Below are 21259 nucleotides of genomic sequence, written 5' to 3'. Positions count from 1 at the left end.
TTATTTCTACAGTGTATTCTCTCTTGGTCACTCTGGTGTGAGCTTAGGAACTCAGGCTGGGTGCTACCCAATATCCGTCTAGTAAATTATTTTTCTGCTTATGTTGGTTAGTTGATTTCTGTTGCTCTAGCCAATAACCTTGCCTAACCACATACCCTCTTTCCTTCTCTGTCTGCTTTACTCATACCCTGCAGCTAACTTGAACCTTACTATCCACAGATCACCCTAAACCACCTCTGCACACCCAGACTTCCCTCTGTTTGCCTCTCTCATTATTCCCCACATTTATCTCTTTAATATCCAGATAAACACAGTCCTTCTCCTAGAAATCTTTAATTTCTTTACCCTGGTGAAGACAATATGGGGAGAGTTTGGGGACAAATACAGGATTCCTTTTTTGTAAGTATTAGAAAGGATAAAATAAAATGGTGAGCACTTACATGCTAATTTGGGAGGGAGCATAATATATACCACTGGTTAGGTAAATTAAAACAGTTGTGAGTCACTTCATCCACAAAAGGGCAGTTAGATCTAAAGGGACAGAACAGTCAGTTATTCCTGTTTGCTATAGTTTATCTTCATAGCTTATTTCCAGACTCAATGGGAATCTGGAAATACCAGTTCTCAGGATTAATACTGCCTTAGGGTAACAGGTTAACTGCTTGGGTCTCCAAGCTGCACTCTGTCTGTGCAAAGAAGGAACCCAGCATTAATGATGATAAAGCACTAAAGAGATGAAGATTGGTCCATAGGGTGTCAGGGTAGGATCACAGTTGGTGGGCAGATGTGGCTCTGTGAAACACTGAAGGAAATCTGTCAAATTCAGTTTTACTTAGTGTCAACGCTGCTTGCCTGACTTACAGAGACAAAGAGATGTTTAGACAATCCTTAGAAGAAAAACAGAAATGAAAATTCTCTTGTTTCAATTTTCAGTAATTGTAAGGGAGTCAGACATAAAACTCATAAATTGTATGATCAAACGACCTAACTGTGGAAGTATGACTGTAGTTCTTAAAAACTGTGTTTATTGTTGTTGATAATCAGAAAAGATGTGTTTTTGTGGGAGGCTTTAATAGAAATATCCCAAGGAAATGTCCTTAGGAACCCAAGTTATGTTCCTGGCTTTGCCTCAAACTAGTTATGTAATTTGGGCAAGTAATTTATTTTACCAGCTCAGTTTTCTCTCCTGTTAAGAGGAAGAGATTGGGAATTTATAAGGTCCTTTCAGGTCTTAAGTTTAAATTACAATTTTCTTTTTTTATGGTTTTGGGGGATATTTTATATTTCTTTTTGGAAAGGATAGAAAAAAGTCTCAAATGCAATCCCAATGATACATTTCTGCAGCTAAGCAAACTTGACAAGGAAAATCTTGTTAGCATGAATAAAGGCAAAAACAGCACATGAAGTCAAGACAAATATACACTGAGTGCCCAAATAATATATGTTCTTCATCCTCCACCACTGGTATTAATAAAATTCTATAGCAAAACCTTAAAAATTGAGAGACCAGCTCTCCAGTAAATGAGAGGATCCATCATGGCTCTGAATCAGGAAAGAAGCAACAAGCGTACCTTCTGAAATGAAGGAGAAAGAATATTTTGCCAGTAGCAAAGCGTCAAAAAGCCAGAGAAGAGGAAGAACCTTGTTGGGCTGATAGTGTTCACAGAAGACTGGAAAGACAAAAGGGATGGAAAAAAGCAGAGAGACATAAGATACATAAAGCAAACAAGAGACTAGAGGTGGTGGTAACAGAGAGGAACGTTGGGAACAATAGTGAGGACAATGAATCCTAAAAAGAGAGTTGCTTCAAGCTCTTTGGTCTAAGATAGGCCATAAATATACACGTAAGACTGAAACACTAGGGCAGTCTTTTCAACAATGGTGCTAGAACAATTGGCTACCACAGGCAAAACAAAAACCAAATAAAATTCTAGACAGAGACCTTACATCTTTCACAAACACTTACCCCAAACGAATCACAAACCTAGATGTGAAATTCTCAACTATAAAACTTCCAGAGGATAACATAGGAGAAAATCTAGGTGACCTTAGATTTTATGACAACTTTTTAGATACAGCACCAAAGGCATGATTCATGGGGAAAAATACTGATAACTGGTAATTCATTAAAGAATGACTGTTCTGTAAAAAATACTATTAAGAGAATAAGAAGATAAGCTCACAGATGAGGGGAAAATATTTGCAAAACTTGTGTCTGATAAAGGACTGCTATCCAGAATCTACAAAGAATACTTAAAAAACAACAAGGAAACAAACAACCCAGTTTAAAAACGAGCAAAAAATCTGAGAAGATGCCTCACCAAAGAATATATGCAGATGGAAAATAAGCATATGAAAAGATACTCAACCACATATGCCATTAGGAAGTTGCACGTTAAAACAATAAGATATCATCCTACACCTATCAGAATGGCTGAAATCCAAAGCACTGACAACACAACATGCAGATAAAGGTGTGGAACACGAATCCTCATTCATTCCTGGTAGGAGTGCAAAGTGGTACAGCCACTTGGGAAGACAAGTTTGAGAGGTTTCTTTATAAAACTAAACATACTCTTACCATATGATCTAGAAATTAAGCTCCTGGGTAGTAACTCAAATGAGTTGAAAACTTGTGTCCACACAAAATCTGCACCCAAATGTTTACAGCAGCTTAATTCATAATTGCCAAAAATTGGAAGCAACCATGATGTCTTTAACAGGTGAATGGATAAACAAACTATGGTACATCCAAACAATAGAATATTTAGTACTAAAAAGAAATACGCTATCAAGTCATGAAAAGATATGCAGGATCCTTGAAAGCATATTGCTAAATGAAAGAGGCAAGTCTGAAAAGACTACATGCTGTATGATGTTAACTATGTGACGTTCTGGAAAAACAAAACTAAAAAGAGTAAAGAAAATCAATGGTTGCTGGGGTCTGAGAGAAAGGAAGAAAGGAAGAGTAGGTAGAATACACAGGATTTTTGTGGAAGTGAAATTATTCTGTACAATCTACCGTAATGATGGATATATGACATGATGCATTTCTCAGCACCCACAGAACTGTATAACACCAAAAGTAAACCTAATGTAAACTATGGACTTTAATAAATAATTAAGGTCAATACGATATCAATATTACATTAATATCTGCTCATCACCAGTGTGCCATGCTAATGCAAGATATTAATAATAAGGGAAATTGTGTGGGTGGGTGGAAAGAGGATATATGGAACTCTCTGCATTTTCTGCTTAATTTTTCTATAAACCTAAAACTGCTTTGAAAAATAAAGTTTAGTTAAAAGTATATACATATAGGAGAACAGTGAGGAAGCTAACAAAGTTGAAAATCTTTTGCATCCCAGGTTAGGCAGAAGGAGAGGTTAATTTTTATCTATACTCTTCACAGTATCAAGTGTAAGTTCCCAGGAGGACAAAAGATGTTTTTACTCAGGGCAACATGTTACTTGATGATGTTAGATAAATTTTAGTTTTGTCACCATTTTTGGAAAATAAGTATTTTATTCAAATACTTTAAAGTTTAACCAAAACATAGGTGATCTTAACTTTTACATAGCCAATATTTCCGTAAGTATATCCTGACATCCCAACCATCCTTGGGATCAACTGTAGAAGGCCGGGTCCAAAATAAAATTCCTTCAAAGTATGGGTTGACAGCTAGCCCCTCAAGAGCTTTTCAGGGGTTCGTGCATGCGAGGTCACTTCAGTCATGTCTGACTCTGCGATTCCATGGACTATAACCCTCCAGGCTCCTCTGTCCAAGGGATTCTCCAGGAAAGAATACTGGAGTGGGTTGCCATGCCCTTCTCCAGAGAATCTTCCCAACCCAGGGATTGAACTCACATCTCCTATGGCACCTGCATCATATGCAGATTCTTTAGTACTGAGCCACCAGGGATAGAGAGAAAATGTCTCAGGTCTTGGGGACTGTGACAGGGAAGTGGATTTCTACCAGTTTCTTATCAGGAAAGAAAACTTATATGCAGCTTTCTCTGCACGCTTTTCTCAATATGACACCTTCAAGCCAGCCTCACTCTTCTTGTTCAACCAACTGAAAATTCCCTGTCAAATCTTGTAACAAAATTAACATCTGCATATAACTTCTTGCCAGTAGTAAAATCAATTTCATTGGCTATTACTGTCACTTCAAATAGACTGAGGGGGTGAGGGGAATAAAAATTTGAAATAATTAATTAGTACAGCAAATTAATTTTAACTAATGCTATTATTAATAACATTTACTATATAATTGAAATTTGCTACATAAGACTCAGCTTTGCTTTTTAGGAATGAAGTGCTATCTTGTAACATGTAAATCAACTGCTTCTCCTATACAATTTTTATACACATTCTGAGAAACATTATATATAAAAACCAAAAGATCTTAGGCTGAGGACTTAATGGAATATGATGCTCTTATTGCTGATCTTAGGTTTTGAGCAAAATACAAGTCCTTCAGGTCTCTTTTGGTTTGTATTACCAACTATGTACTGGAAAACCTCAAAGTTTCCATTTTCAAAATATTCAAGAGAAGAAAAAATCAGTGTTTATAAATTTGTTTTCATTTTAAGCAAAATAGAAAGGACTGTGAATGTATTATCTGGTAGCCCATGATATATTTGATATTTTTCTTAACAAATAAACAGAAAGGGTAGGGAGGCCCAATTCTAATAGCTCATTAGATGTGCCTTTAAATCATTAATGCACCATCTTGATGTGTTGACATGGAACTTCAGTCAGCTTCAGTGTTACACAATGCAGGAGGAGCTGGCTGACATACTCTGGGTTGCTGCATGGCAAGGAGTAATAGTATCAACAAGGTGTGATTACTTCTATTTGAAATGAAGAAAGAAATGCTAGCACTTCTAGCAACAAAGGTTTCATGGTATCTTCAGGTCAAGATGACAGGAATGACCTAGGGGATATACCAAGTTAATACAAGGAAACCAAGTCAGGCAAGGCAGAAAGGCAGAAAATCTCGGCGAATTGTGTAAGAACCTAAAATACTCCCTTAGAAGAGACCATCACAGCTGTAAAAATCTACCCCAAACCAAATAACAACTGAAAAACCAAACCCAGACCTAGAGCAAGCCTATTGATGTGGTACTCGGAAAAGAACAAAAAGGAATTGATTGGAAAACAAGTTGGCACATGCAGCAGAGGTAGAAGGAAAAAACAAAACAAAACCACCTCCAGGCAGTGAGGAGCCCTATGGGAAACCCCTCAAAGCATACAAAAAAGAGTAATTTTTTGGAAACAGTAATTTAAAGTTTCCATTTACTTGCTTTTATATGACAAAGAGAAATGATCTTTTTGGCAAGAAATTTCTAATCTATATTCAAAAAATCTACAATCTCATACAAGTCAGAACACAGAACCTTAGTTCTTGAATAAGGATCAGAACTGCAATCTTCTCATCAGTGGAAAAAATAAAGTTCAGGGAGGCAAGAGAATTTGCTGAAGGATCACATGTAGTTAAAGGGATAAAAACACATAAGGGTAGAACACACAAGGATAAAACACTGCCCCAGTCAATGTTTACTCATGTGCTTCTCTTGCCTTGAGTAAAATTAAAATATTATTTTTTTGCTTTTATTATAAAATGTTTATTGTATTTATTGTGAAATGTTTGGAAAGTACAGAGAAGAACATTAAAATTCTCTGTAATCTCACCACCCAGAGATTGTAAGTAAACAACAAGGACCTGCTATATAGTACAGGGTACTACATTCAATATTTCATAATAACCTATGCTAGAAAAGAATCTGAAAAAGAATATACATATCTATGTAAAACTGAGTCACTTTGCTGTACACTTGAAACTAATACAATGTTGTAAATTAACCATTCTTCAATTTAAAAAATTCATAGAGACAGAAAAAATATTCTGGCTCAGAAATGAAAAAATAAATGACATAATTCAATATTATCTTACTGTTTCTAATGAATTAATGAAACTAGACAATCATGATCAATGGTGGCTGTCATCACAAGAAGAGACTAGACATTATGTGTCGCCTGGTAGGAATATATATTACTCCCACCTCTGATGGCAGTCTTGCCAAAGAAGAAATAGGACATATACTTCTGTATCTGAACAGCCCTTCCCCTTTCGTTGTGCGTAGCCATGTTCTACTTATCTATTTTGACCTTTTCAAGCCTCATTTCCTCCAACAAAATTATCTGTAGGATGTATGACTTCTCTAAAGTCTTATAGTCCTGGGACCAGTGCTGTCCAAAAAAAATATAATATGAGTCACATTTTGCTTTCAAATTTTCTAGAAGCTACATTAAGAACATAAAAAGAAACAGGTGAAGTTAATTTTATTGATGTATTTTATTTAACTGAATATATAAAAATATTTTATCAATAAAATATTAATGACACATTTTATGTTGTTTATTTCATAATGTCTTGAAAATCTGGTGTGTGTTCTACATAGCACATCTCATTTTGTGACTAGTCACATTTCAAATGCTTGATAATCATGTGTGCATAGTGGCTAAAATATTGGACAGCACACACAGAATTCATTATACAGTTTAGCATACGACTATCAGGTCAAGGCAGGCAGAACATGGGTCCTCCATAAGATCAGACTCCTAACTGGGTAATGTCAGCCTCTTAAACACCCTTAAGACAAGTCAATACTTTTTTTTTCAGAGTCACACAGGAAAAAGTGAGAGGTAACGCTATGGACTGAATATTTGTGTACCCTCTCTCCTCAAATTCACCAGCTGAAGCCTAATCCCCAGGGTGAGAGAATTTGGAGGCAGGGCCTTTGGAAGGTAATTAGATCATGAGGTTAGAGTCCTTAGGATGGAATTAGTGCCCTTATAAGAAAAGACAGAAGAGGGACTTTCTTGGTGATCCAGTGGCTAAGACTCTATGCTCCCAAGGCATGGGGCCTGGGTTCGATCCCTGGTCAGGGAAGTAGATCCTCTATACTGCACCTAGAGATCTGGAGTGCTACATCTAAAACCCATCAGAGCCAAATAAATAAATATTTTTTAAAATTAAAAAAAAAAAAAAAAGAGAGAGAGAAATAGAAAAGAGACAGGAGAGAGCTTGTTTCTCTCTCTGCTGTCTGGGCTACGTGAGGACACATCTGTAAGTGCTGTTTACAAGCCCGGAAGTCAGCTCTCACCACATGCAAGTCTGCTAACACTTTGATCTTGGACTTCCCAGCCTTCAGAACTGTGAGAAATCAGTGTTTGTTTTCTAAGGCACCATCTGTGGTACTCTAACAGTGCGTGCTGACTGAGACAGTAACCAGCCACCCAGATACTGTGCTAATGAGATGAATCTCTCTTCACACACACGCACCAGTCCAGTTCAGCAAGGAGGTGTGGGAGGACAGTAGAACAGGCTTCTCTGCTGCAGGATATATAGAACACAGGGGGAGATAGACAAGATGGGGAGAGCTGAAGCATCAAGATTTCAAATGCTTCTTTGTAAGTAGTAATATACATAACTAAAAGTTAGTCCTGCGATGTCCTGATATATATTTCATTGTTCATGAGAACTGGATAGGCTTTTTGAATCAGGATCTGAAAGGTTGCTATAATTGGTTCTAGATACTGCTAGATATTAATAAAGTCAAGCTTTGTTCCTTAGGCATAGAAATGTTTATGTCATTAAAAAATAAATGCCTCAGTTTAATAAACAAAGTATGTCCAGGGAAACATTCCAAATTCAAAAATCTATAGCACGCGATGAATTCTGTTACTGAAAGAGAAGACCTCTTGCTGGGTGATGCTCAGACTTTTATTTAAAGCCTTCTTATCACCATCTGGCTCAAACAGAAATATCTGATTGCTGTCACCACCTGTTTCTACAAGAGATTCTCATGCCTAATAAACCTTTTAAGCTCTATGTCGAAGTCAAACATATCCCTGGCAACTTTCTCAACAAGGTGATTTCTTTCTGGTTTGGCCCCACCCAGCCTCAAGATTATAGAACACCCTGACTGAAACAATGAAATCTTCGCCCCTTAAAGGGAGTCTCCAGACACTGCCCCTCCAGGGAACTGAAAGGAACCATGATCTTACCTAACCTATACCTTAAATAGTTATTTTCATTATTATTTTTTAAACCAGTCACTCCGTTCTTTCAGTGGTTTTTCTTTTAATGGCAACTGAATATTTACATTACTTTGCCTGGAAGGCATGTATGACTTTTCCTGGTGCTTGCTTAGCTGATTAGCATGACACACTTGGCTGAATAGTTCTGGGAGACAGAGTTTGGTATGGGAGATGCAGTGGCTGACAGGAAAGATTAGGAACAAAGTCTCCCATGGCAGTTTCCTCTCTCCACCAAAGTCTAAACTTAGAATAGCCTTTCTCTTCCAAGCTAAAGGAAAAGTAATGGCAAACCTATCAATGGCTTGACGAGATAAGGAAGATAAAATGAAATTAAAAACTAGACTTTTTATTTCTAAATCAAATTTTTTTTATTCTTTTAGATGGCACTTAACCACACTGCTTTAATTTCTTCTTCTTTTACTTACAGCATTATAATCAGTATTTTCAGATATGTATTTATAGGAAATACCCAGTGTAATTTTAATGACGATTAGTCTTTTCAAAGTAAAAATCTTTGTGTCCACCAGCACAAATATAAACACTGTTCTATGTATTTCTTTTAATGTTTTTCATTTTTCCAGTTAGAATATACCTACGTCTAAACCAAATTCTTAGTTGTACTGGAGAGGAGTAGATGGGAAATGACCTGTGCAGGAGAAAGAGCCCTGACCAAAACTTTGCTTGGGCTAAAGGAAAAAGGTCATGGCCAAGCTTCTGCTCTTGGGTTCATAGATCTTTATTTAACAGAGTTCTTTAGTGAGTGTGGAGTTGGTGATGGAGGCAAAACTGCTTAACGTGAGACAGTAACAAAAATTTAGAGACTGAGAGGCCGGCATGTGGGGTGATGGGTGGCCAAGAAGGTGGTAACAAGCCAGGGCTTGGAAAATAGTGCTACTATCTTAACATTTCTTCTGGTGGGGGGAATAGCTGGTAAATTGTTATGACAGCATTGCTTAGATTTCAGATTTTTAAAAAGGGTATATTTAAAATTTTTTTAAATTTATTTATTTAATTTTGGCTGCACCAGGTCTTTGTTGCTGTGCGCAGGCTTTCTCTAGTTGAGGTGAGCTTCTTACTGTGGTAAGAAGTGGGATTCTTACTTCTTACTGTGGTAGCTTCTCTTGTTTCAAAGAACGGGCTCCAGAGCTTGGTGTAGTAGTTATGGCATATGGGCTTCAATACTCCTTGGCATGTGGAATCTTCCCAGAACAGGGATCGAACCCATGTCCCCTGCACTGGCAGTAGAATTCTTAACCACTGGACCACCAGGGAAGTCCTAGATTTCATCTATTATGTATTGATTCAGTCTATCCTTTAAGTTCAGTTCAGTTGCTCATTTGTGTCTGACTCTTTCCGACCCCATGGACTGCAGCACACTAGGCCTCCCTGTCCATCACCAACTCCCAGAGTTTACTCAAACTCATATCCATTGAGTCAGTGATGCCATCCAACCATCTCTGTCATCCCCTTCTTCTCCCACCTTCAATGTTTCCCAGCATCAGGGTCTTTTCCAATGAGTCAGTTCACATCAGGTAGCCAAAGTAATGGAGTTTCTGTTTCAGGATCAGTCCTTCCAATGAATATTCAGGACTGATTTCCTTTAGGATGGACTAGTTTGATCTCCTTCCAGTCCAAGGGACTCTCAAGAATCTTCTCCAACACCACAGTTCAAAAGCATCAATTCTTTGGTGTTCAGCTTTCTTTATAGTCCAACTCTCACATCCATACATAACTACTGGAAAAACCATAGCCTTGACAAGGTGGACCTTTGCTTGCAAAGTAATGTCTCTGCTTTTTAATATGCTGTCTAGGTTGGCTGTAACTTTTCTTCCAAGGAGCAAGTGTCTTTTAATTTCATGACTGCAGTCACCATCTGCAGTGATTTTGGAGCCCAAAAAATAAAGTCTGTCACCTACTTTCTGATTTAATCTATCACCTACTCAACTATTCAGTTCCCTCATGCTATTCCAAACCTTCAGTAAAATTCTGCTATATCCAATTGGATTCTGTTCATGGTATTATACGAACGGGGTGCTGGTTTCCAAAACAGGGTAAAAGGGACCAAAGAAGAGAAGAAGCCACCCAGAGAAACAGAATAATGGTTTGGATGGCTAGGTCAGGAAAATGACATCTCTGGAGAAAGCATTTGGAATTCTGGACTGGAGAGAGAGAAGGGCAATTTTCCAAAGTAAGTGGATTGAGGGTTCCACTGTCTTATTTGCACATTAAAGAGAAGTTTCAGAAGGCTGTACGATTTGAGGACATCTGGTTCATATTATTCCATATTGGCATTAAAATAATTAAAATACTTGAGTCCCATGGTCCCCCACTGTATTTCCCAGACTAGTAAAATTTAGGGACTGTCAGCTTTTTATTACATCATGCAAAGATATTTTAAAAACTAATTATCACCATTGTTTCACAAAATAAAGGGCATTTTAGTATACATAAAGGCAAAATAGGAAGAGCATAACCTCAGAAAAATTTTTAAAAATTTCATTTTTATCTGAAATGATCTCACAGTCAACCTACTAAAAAGCATATATTTTATTTAGTTGTAGCTTAAAGATTCCTTAAGTTTTTTTTCTACCTGTTTATTCATTTTTTCAAAAACATTAGTAAACTGTTATGTGCCAAGCACTGTGCTAGGGTGGAGAGAATGTAGCAATACAGATACAGAAAAGTATCAGTATCTCATGGTTTTCTGGGAGAGTCAAGTAGGTGACACTAACTGCAAACAGTGTGACTTGTGCTGTGGTAGACAAACTCACTGAATACTATGGGTAAAAAGGTCCAAACAACACCTAAAAAAAAAAGTCACTCTATCTCTAAGAGGAAGTGTAAGAACTATTAAAGCCTGATGCTAGATCTTACTCTGCATCTGTCATTTGAGTTTCCTTACCAATGATTTAGAGGGAAACTGACAGTACACCCCAGAGATCATGGGATTTTTCAGACTTTTATTTTTTCTGAGCCAGTAACAGGGCTGGGAACATACTTCAATGTAATGTCAGCTGACCCATACAGCACACCCAACCAGAAGAACTGGGTTAGGAGGAATGTAAGGAGTAAAAACTGACACTCTCCCCGTCTTGTCTACAGTGGAATGGCTGTGCACATAACCACTCTGCTCACTTTAGGGTGTACAACCTGAAGGTCCGTGGGGGACAGGACAGGGTAAGAATATGGTGACATGGTCCATGGTGAAGACCAAGCTTAGGATCTGGTGCCAGACTAGATGGAGCACTTGCTCAGTACACAAAAACTGGGGAAATGTCTGGGAGTGGTGATGGACACAGTGGTCCCTCTGGCTCAATACTACTCCAAGTTACCAGGTTTCTGAGTTTCTATCCTAAGTGAGAGTTAGGAAGGCACATCTTGTTATCTTAGCCTGGTTCTGAATTTCCAGAGGGAGTCGGGAATGCTGGCACAGCAAGGGATACATATACATTTATACAAATGTATACATTCATACACACATTCATTCACAGACGTTTATGTGAAGAAGAATGGGAGGCAGGTATACTGGGGAGTTTTTCCGCTGTGCCTCAAAGGGCACTGTGTTAGAGGGGGTAAGCTAACTATGCCCTTTTCTCACATGGTACAACCAGAGTATATGTGTCAAAGGGATAGATGCTGAAAGTCTTTTCCTTCCCTTGTCTCACCTCAACTTTGGTCAGAAATAGGTCTAGAACTTGCACTCAATTATCCATCCTTAAATAAACTCAAAACCTCCATAGATCGACTGAGGGCTTCAGCTCTGGTATCTCTGACCAGGTCATCTGGCTTCTCTGAAGCACATGCGTGTGACGACGATACAGAAACGCAGGCAGTGGCTCTTGCACACACACAGAGGTTCTGCAGCTCTCTTCCATTCTCACACATTCCCATTTTAGATTCTGAGCAGCTGTCCCTCCCCAGGCGCTATGGAATACAAGGGTCTGACAGAATCAACCAAAAGAGATGAGGTTCCTTCCTCACGGGGGCTTGGGAACAGAGGTGTGGTCATTTTCCTTCTCAACTTTAAAAATTGTGACCTCCCTAGACAAGAGCCGGTCAGGGGACCGAGACCCGCAGACGGTGCGGGGAACCGGCGCCCCTGCAAAGCCCGGTAACGCCCGCGACCAGGCCCGGGCGGCGCGAGGGGAGGCGAAGTTGTCCCCGAGGCCGGTGGCAGAGGATGCGGCAGCTCGGGCAGTGACAGCTTTGAAGGAGAAAGGGAACGATGGTTCCATGGTCCCTGAGGTCTCCCGAGGTCGACTCCCCGGAGACCCAGAGCAGCGGCGAGGCAAGTTCCTGGGAGCGCGGAGAGCGAGTGTCTTACCTGGCCGGGCTGGCTGGTGTAGTTGAAGGAGTAGATGTTTTCGGTGGGGAGGCTCACCACCCCGCTGTAGATGCGATCGAACTCTGCGCCCCTGGCGGGGTTGCGGGGGTCGCGGCGTAGCGCTGCGGGTGGTGCGGGGCGCCCGGGTGCCACCGCCGGCAGAAGCCAGGGCAACGCGCAGAGCAGCGCCAGCCGCGTGCAACCGTGCATGGTGGGCGCCGCGGCCCTGCCGCCGCCAAGCCCAGAAGCCCGGGGGAGGGGGCGAGCGCAGAGCTGGTCCTCCCAAAGACCCCGGCGGCCAGGGCGCTGTCTTCAGCGCCGCGCTGGCAATGCCTGGCAAGTCCCGCCGACGAGTGCTGGCAACGCGCTGGCGAAAGGCTGATCAAATATTGATGCAGCCTCCTGGGGTCTCCACGGAAGGTCACCAGGCGGAGGTAGTGGGTGCACAGCAAAGCGGGGCGACCGGGGGCTCCTGCCGCCTTCTAAGTCCGTTTCCTCCCCCTTTTCTCATTTCTGAGAATCTCTCACTTAGGCAACCAGAATTTCAACCGATCTCTTCCCCCTCAACCTCAAAAAGAAAAAAACAGAATTGGAAACATTAAAAGGAAATACCCACTAGTCTTGAGGAATCAAGACCAGCCATTGAGCAGGAAATTCAGTCCGTTTTAAATAAATATGCACCTTCCTGCAAGCGAAAGAACAGAAAGCAACAGAGCCTGTCCAAGAGGGTGCGCGAGTCCGCCTTTCCAGTCCGCTACCTGCTGAGAACTCCTGCTCGTCTGAGAGACGGTTATTAACTCTCAAGTCTCCCTTCTCTAACAGAATTCCCAGTCCTCCCTTCCCAGTCACCTACTTTATGTCCTTATCACCTCCTAATCTCAAGGAGCCTCACGTCATCACTTTTTCTCTCCCTCGCCATACGGAACATAAGTAAATATGTACAGTCATAAAAAAATAAATATGGTAAAGAAAACAATCTTAACACTGCCGTAAGTCGAGTCCCGGAAGTTGTCAAGAAGACCAGAACAACTGGGTTTGTGCAGAGGACACACAATCTGCTCCAACTTCGGGTCTACTTTGTCTCTGCAGTGACTCTCAGATTGGCAGAATCCCCAGGATTCTGTATTGTTTTTCAAGAGAGAAACCACAACCCCAAAACAAAAGGAAATACCCTTCAGGCAAAAATTAGGAGATTCAATTTAAACAATGAAGAGGCAGGTCAAGAGTGGGTTGAAACCAACACGATATTGTAAAGTAATTATGCTTGAATTAAAAATAAAGTAAAATTAAAAAAAAAAAAAAGAGTGGAGTGAGGAGAGGATCTCCAGCAAGTCCTTTTAGAGCACCAGATAATCCCAGTTCAGGAGGACTCTGTTTCATTTCAGCTTCAAGTTATTTGTAAACTGGAAGAGAATATAATTGAAATCAACCTGAGGGAACATTAAAAAAAGAAGCCACAAAGAAGAAAAAAGATCATGTTCCAAGAGTTAAGATTGCAGATTAAAATCCCAGCATTTATCATTCAATGGAAAGGGTTTCTCTCTCTTTTTTAAACCTCATTGAATTCCTACACTTTATTAAAACATCAAAAAATGAGTGTGATACATTTGATATACAGTTGTAACTGTGTGATCAGAAAACAATGCAGATTGATTTAGATGACTTCCTATTAGGACTTTAAAAGCATTTTTTACTTTAAAAAATGTTTTTGAAAATATATGGGCACGAGGACAAAAGTGCTCATTCAAAGAAGAGTCTGGGGGGTAAAGTTTGAAATAGAACTGAGGTTCTTTTTTTTTTGAGAGACATAATTTCAAGCAGAATTTGAATGATGTTAAACTGCTGTATTTAAAATGTCTATATTTCTTTTTATAACTTAAAAAAGTTTCATAAACTTGGTGTTTGTAATTTCCTTTGAGTTCAGCTGGCCTGGCCAGTTTAAGCACTTGCTAGAGGTGTAGGATCATGGATATTTCACCCTGCTTATTTAACATATATGCAGAGTACATCATGAGAAACGCTGGGCTGGGTGAAGCACAGGTTAGATTCAAGATTGCCAGGAGAAATATCAATAACCTCAGATATGCAGATGACACCACCTTATGGCTGAAAGCGAAGAAGTACTAAAGAGCCTCTTGATGAAAGTGGAAGAGGAAAGTGAAAAAGTTGGCTTAAAGCTCAATATTCAGAAAACAAAGATCATGGCATCTGGTCCCATCATTTCATGGCAAATAATTGGGGAAACAGTGTCAGACTTTATTTTTTTGGGCTCCAAAATCACTGCAGATGGTGATTGCTGCCATGAAATTAAATGATGCTTGCTTCTTGGAAGAAAAGTTATGACCAACCTAGATAGCATATTAAAAAGCAGAGACATTACTTTGCCAACAAAAGTCCGTCTAGTCAAAGCTATGGTTTTCCCAGTAGTCATGTATGGATGTGAGATTTGGACTATAAAGAAAGCTGAGTGCTGAAGAATTGATGCTTTTGAACTGTGGTGTTGGAGAAGACTCTTGAGAGTCCCTTGGACTGGAAGGAGATCCAACCAGTCCATCCTAAAGTAAATCAGTCCTGAATATTCATTGAAAGGACTGATGCTGAAACAGAAACTCCAATACTTTAGCCACCTGATGCGAAGAACTGACTCATTGGAAAAGACCCTGATGTTGGGAAAGATTGAAGGTGGGAGAAGAAGGAGATGACAGAGGATGAGATGGTTGGATGGCATCACCGACTCAATGGACATGAATTTGAGTAAACTCCAGGAGTTGGTGATGGACATGGAGGCCTGGTGTGCTGCAGTCCATGGTCGCAAAGAGTCGGACATGACTGAGCGACTGAACTGAACTGAACTGAGGATCATGGAGTCTTACTCAAACACTAAGAAAGATGAGGAATTGGCCCGTACAAGGTGGCCCCTTCTTTAAAGAGCTGTGAGCTGTGCTTAGTTGCTTAGTCGTGTCCAACTCTTTGTGACCCCATGGACTGTAACCTGCCAGGCTCTGCTGCCCAGGGAATTCTCTAGGCAAAAATATTGGAGTGGTTTGCCATTTCTTTCTCCAGGGGATCTTCCCAGCCCAGGGATCAAACTCAGGTCTCCTGCATTGCAGGAGGATTCTTTATTGTCTGAGCCACCTGGGAAGCCCTCTTTAGAGGGCAAGTCTCATTACTAGAAAGATATTTCACATTTTAAATTGAAGTATGCTTCTCTTCACTGGTGTGAGGTCTGCTGTCTGGAGCCACAGGAATAAGCCTAATCCTTCTTCCACATGACAGCCTTGTAGGTATTTGAAGGGAGCTATGACTCTTCAAGGCTTTATCCTAATTTTAAGTAATGAATTTAGAAGCAATTTGAACAGACCCTTTATCATACAGAGCCCAAAAAATCTATTTTAAAGCCTTTATAGATGATATCTATACCAGACAACTTGAGTGTTATATTGCAAATCAGCCTATGCTATGACTGACTCCTAATTCAAGCCCCAATTCAATGATTGACCTTAGGTAATTAACCTCCCCAGGGTCACAAGATTGCTGTAAGTATAAAAGGGAGGAAGAATATGTTTGAAATTATATTCAAAAACATAAAAATAAAAATATAAAAAATAAAAAAATAAAATAGAAAAATACAACCAAATATTACGATATGACAGTTAAAATTCAAGCTAAAAAATGAAACATGGTTAATCAGCCAGGTTTTAAAAATATCTACAATGCTGAGGTTTCACTGTGAGAGGCTGAACATACAGACAATGGCCAGACCATATAGGACAAGAGACCCCTGACCCACAGCCAGTCCAGGAAACCAAACCACAAACTACCAAATGGCCCTGAACAGTCAGGACTTGGTCAATGACTGCCAGCTTCTCCAAATTTAGCTCTGCTTCCAACTCAGGATCAATCAGAGGAAGCCAAATATGTTCCACAAACTGTAAAATACACCCGACCCTAGCTTCTCCATGCCATCAAGATCCAACCAGAGTGCTGCTGAAAATGTCCTTTTTTCTGTATAAAGCTTTCCCACTTTCCTGTCTGCCTTTGAATCTCCACCAAACACAGGTGGTGGTTCACTATAGCAAGCTCTGAATAAATAACCTCTGTTTGTTTTCTTCGGGTGGTCTTTATTTTCTTTATTTCTTTATTTTCATAGTTTTCCTGAAAGTTCCATGGGGATGTCTGCACTGACAGTCACCGCCAACTCCAGCCTTCATGGAATGCTGCCCCTTGGGGCCAGTTATATGTGTTGACCTGGTGATTCAGCACTGGATCTGAACTCCGCTCTTTGCTTTGAGTTCTTTGGCTATTGACTCTCAGTTTTATATCCCAGTTTTGTTATTGGTTTCCATTCGTTTGACATCTTTGGTGCATTCAGGCCATTCTTTTATTTTTTAATCCTGTTTTTGCTCTCTTTTCTACTTCTGTTTTGTGTTGTGATAGCTAGAAATGCTGTTTGTTATAGAAGAAAATACAGGCATAGACCTTTTAAGACTTGTTTAAGCTAGTCTCACAGGCCCAGTGTGGTTCTCCCTGGACTGGCATTGGATTGACATTCTTTTGGACTAAAGTTACTTAGACTAAATAAGACTATCCTTGTAGGGTTTTTATTGTTGTTTTCTTTTTCTTTTTTTAATTCTGAGAGTTTGACTTTGATCCATAGACAGCTTTCTTTCTGGCTCTGCACTTGCCTTGAGGTGTAGGTTGTTGGGTCTACATTTGGAAGCAGTTACCACCACACTGGGGCTTCCCAGGTGTCATTAGTGGTAAAGAACCTGCCTGCCAATGCAGGTAGACATAAGACACATGTGTTCAATCCGTGGGTTGGGAAGATCCCCTGGAGGAGGGAAAGGCAACCCACTCTACTATTCTTGTCTGGAGAGTCCCGTGGACACAGGAGTCTGACAGTCCATGGGGTCGCAAAGAGTCAGACATGACTAAGCGACTGAACACACACATGCACACCATCACACTGGGGGCTCAAAGTGCACCAGCATCACTTTCAACTGACTGTTGCTAGGTCTTATGGGGTCAGCTAAGTCTAATTCCTCTCTTTCTCCTAGAAAGACTCCTACTTTTTGTATGTCATATGTCTGCTCATTATAGTTCTAATTCTTTTTTAAAAAGTTACTCAATTAATTAAAAAATTTTCTGGATGTGTGGCATGTGAGATCTTAGTTCCCCCACCAGGTTTCGAATCTGTGCCCTGTGCAGTGGAAGCGTAGAGTCTTACTTCCTGGACTTCCACAGAAGTCCCTACAGTTCTAACTCTTGCACCTGTGTTTCAAACGGCATAACTGCACCAAGGATGACCTGGGCCTTCAACTCCAACTGTGTGGAACACTGGGTTTAAACAAAACCTTTCATTTGAGAGGCACCTTAAAAAAGAAAATAAACTTCTCTGACTTAATGCAAAGCATTTTTTTTTAAACTGGTTTGCAGAATACTTGAAATAAAACTGTTACAAATTGCTTCACTAAAAGATTGTTTGGACAAAGCTAATTAACAAATTTGACAAACAAATTTGACAAACAATATAGACTCATTTCCATAGCAAGTCCCCCCCCTCCTTGTCTTCCAGTTGCCTTCCCACAGCCAGTTCCCCCATCTCCTCTTATCTTTCTACTTACTCTCTTTTCTGCACATGTGGTATGTGAGATCTTAGCTCCCCATCTTGTCCAGACCTCTTACCTTTTCTCAACAACTCTTTTAAAATCCCCAAATGCCAGTTACTTCTAAGAGTTCATCCCTCCCATGTTGGGAGCCACCGGGACAAGAAAGGAATCTGCAAGGCAGCTCTTCCCCTCGAGGTTGTCCCAGGGGCCCGGTATGTCCCTTTCTTCCTTCTTTCTTACTGTTGTTGGGCTTTCTATTAATTTTTGGAAATGATAATTTATAGTAATAAGGCCTCACTAGAAAAGTCCAAGCCTTTTTGGAAATGCTCAAGATTGCTCTGGCTCAGGACACGACCATAAACATCAAGTCATAAAAGAAAAGGCCACAGGTATAGTTTGGCTGCTTGCTTAAAAGATTATAATGTTCTAGAATAGAAAAGAGTAGAGGTGTTTAGATTTAGAAGTAGATATACTGTTTTAGTTTACTTCCTCCTTGGTTGAAAGGGTTTTCACTATTGCTATTTCCTTGTTGCTATTTGTTCATTGTTTCCCTTTCTTTAAACAACATGGGGTATTATGGGTATTTTTGTAAAATTAGAAAATGGGGTATATAGGATTTTAATAGAAGATATATTAACCAGCTTTATTGCCATTATCTTACTATTAATAGAGGTGTTTTGCTGCTTTAGAGGTGTTTTTGCTGTTTAATAGTTAGTCATTGTAAATTGAGATTTTGTGGTTTCAGGTAAAGAAAAATATCAGGTTTTTCTCATGGTACTATTTTCAGAAATGTCAAACATGTTACTGTAACCCTTCCCATGTACTGTTTTATTGTCCAAAGAATTTACACTATACCTGAGATTTATGAAACATTGTTTTTGTTAGAGTGAGAATGTTAGGCCATTGAGGCAAGAAGATTATGTACGGGATATTTAAATATAAACCCTGTAATTGGAAACGTTCTAGATGAATGCTTAGGGGAAAAACATGGGGAAAAAATATTGACGGAAGCACAAACCAATATCTGATGTAATATGTGGTGACTTAAGTGGGAGGTAACATTCATTCTATAAAAACTGAGCTATCCTAAAAATAAAAAAAAAAAAAAGCTACCTCTTCTACACAACGTCTGTGTGTGTGTCTGTCTGTCTTCTCTCACCAACACCGTTTATCCTGAGGGTTCCCCTGGATCCTGCTGGGTCTGAACCCCGGCACTCCCATAAGCTAGGTATACAGACAGCAGTAAAATTTAACCTTGTACCGAGGGGGAATTAGTAACTATAGTGAAAAATTTCCCTGAACCCAAACAATACCAGCAAATATTCATGGAAGAATTTGGAATTCTTTGGGTGCATATGACCCAGGGTTACCTGACCTATATCAACTTGTACTCATGTTGATCAGAAACTTATGATGCTAAATTCTGGATTGCAAAACTGGTTGGACTGATGTAGAGAGGGACCTACAGAATCCCTCTTTCCATGATAAACCTCAGAGTCAAAAAAAAATCCATCAATTCTGGTCAAACTCTCCTAAAAGCCATGCCTCCATCTTTTCCAATAAAGGCTGATTGGACCATAGACCATAACTCAATTATCAACAAACAAAAGGATGAAACTAGAAAATATCTTTCCACAACACTCTTTTTCCATCAAGTCCTGCCATCTTTGTTCAGTCTCTTCTTTGGAGTAAGCAAAGCACATAGTGATAGGTATTTCAGATAACCCACAGATTCTTCCTTAACTACAACCCTTGAGTCTTTGACTGAAAAACATTCCTTCCTGCTCTGTGATACCAACCCTATATATTTATTATGGAGAGATATACTCTGCAAGTGGAAGTGTAATATTAAATGCATACAAGAGGGACTACTTCTGGCTTCAGAGGCTTGGCTATTCATTATCAAGTTGTGTCTGCTCTGTATAAACCTTCCCTTCTCCACTATACTTCATGTGTACTCCAGATGAAGATCTTGACACTACCAAACTCCCTATGGGCTAAAATTTTCATGGGTATTGGCATAAGAAAAACAATTTGAATGAAATCTATTAAAGTCCAGATAGATCCTACCAAACTCTTATCCAAACTTCCCCAAAGAATCTGCCTACAATGCAGGAGACCTGGGTTCGATCCCTGGGACAGGAAGATCCCCTGTAGAAGGAAGTGGCAATCCACTTCTGTATTCTTGCCTGGAGAATCCCATGGACAGAGGAGCCTGGTGGGCTACAGCTCATCGGGTCACAAAGAGTCAGACACGACTAAGTGACTAACACATATACACACAGAGCAAAGGAAAGCTTCAAATCTGTGGTCAAGGGCTTTATATCCAAAGGCCTTTTCATAACCTGCACTAACCCTTGTAACATTTCTGTCCTGACAGTAAAGAAAACCAAATGGACAAAAATATTGATTTGTTCAAGATCTCAGGGATATCAATACAGTTGTTACCCTTTCTTCCCCATTCAGTTCTGTTCAGTTCACTCAGTCGTGTCTGACTCTTTGTGACCCCGTGGACTACAGCACGCCAGGCTTCCCTGTCCGGCACCAACTCCCGGAGCTTACTCAAACTCATATCTATCGAGTCGGTGATGCCATCCAACCATCTCATCCTCTATGATCTCCTTCTCCTCCCGCCTTCAATCTTTCCTAGCATTAGGGTCTTTTCAAATGAGTCATTTCTTCGCATCAGGTGGCCAAAGTATTGGATTTTCAGCTTCAATATCAGTCCTTCCAATGAATATTCAGGCCTGATTTCCTTTAGAATGGACTGGTTGGAATTCCTTGCAGTTCAAGGAACTTACCTAACTTAAATACTGTGCTGTCATCAGTTCTTCCCCACATTACCTGCTTCACTGCAGCAGACTATTGCTCTGCCTTTCTCAGTGTGTATTTTCTACATCAGGACAAGTTGACATCTTTTTGCCTTCAACTGACTGGACAACACTCAAATATGGGCAGCTGGGCTCCGGGGGTTCACTGATAACCCCTCCTTTTTTTTGATTTGTAATCAGGAAGTAAAAGATTCAAATTGCCATTGTGATTCAGTTCTGATATTAATATGTAGATGATCTTCTATTTTGTTCAGAGAAGCCTGTAAAAGGGATTTAATGTACTTGTTCTCAGCCTTAGCGGAATGGACATATGAAGTTTCAAAAAAGATAAATTGCATTATGCCAAAACATAGTGCATTGTTTAAGGCATGACCTAGTTAAGG

General features: G+C 40.0%; 1 protein-coding gene across 5 annotated transcripts in view; it reads right to left on the bottom strand.

Annotated features, from left to right (window-relative positions):
- The window catches only part of SIDT1 (SID1 transmembrane family member 1), a 99717-nt gene extending 87071 nt beyond the window's left edge, over positions 1-12646 (bottom strand). For all 5 annotated transcript variants that reach the window (XM_065943658.1, XM_065943659.1, XM_065943657.1 and 2 more), the window contains exon 1: positions 12437-12646. In XM_065943658.1, the coding sequence (XP_065799730.1) occupies positions 12437-12646 (210 nt within the window). The remainder of the gene's footprint in view (positions 1-12436) is intronic.
- Positions 12647-21259: the final 8613 nt, after the last annotated feature.

This window comes from Muntiacus reevesi, chromosome 8 (genome assembly GCF_963930625.1).
Source record: "Muntiacus reevesi chromosome 8, mMunRee1.1, whole genome shotgun sequence".
Classification (NCBI taxonomy): domain Eukaryota; kingdom Metazoa; phylum Chordata; class Mammalia; order Artiodactyla; family Cervidae; genus Muntiacus; species Muntiacus reevesi.
The sequence above is the reverse complement of the archived record's forward strand: the minus strand, read 5'-3'. Positions and strand labels throughout refer to the sequence as shown.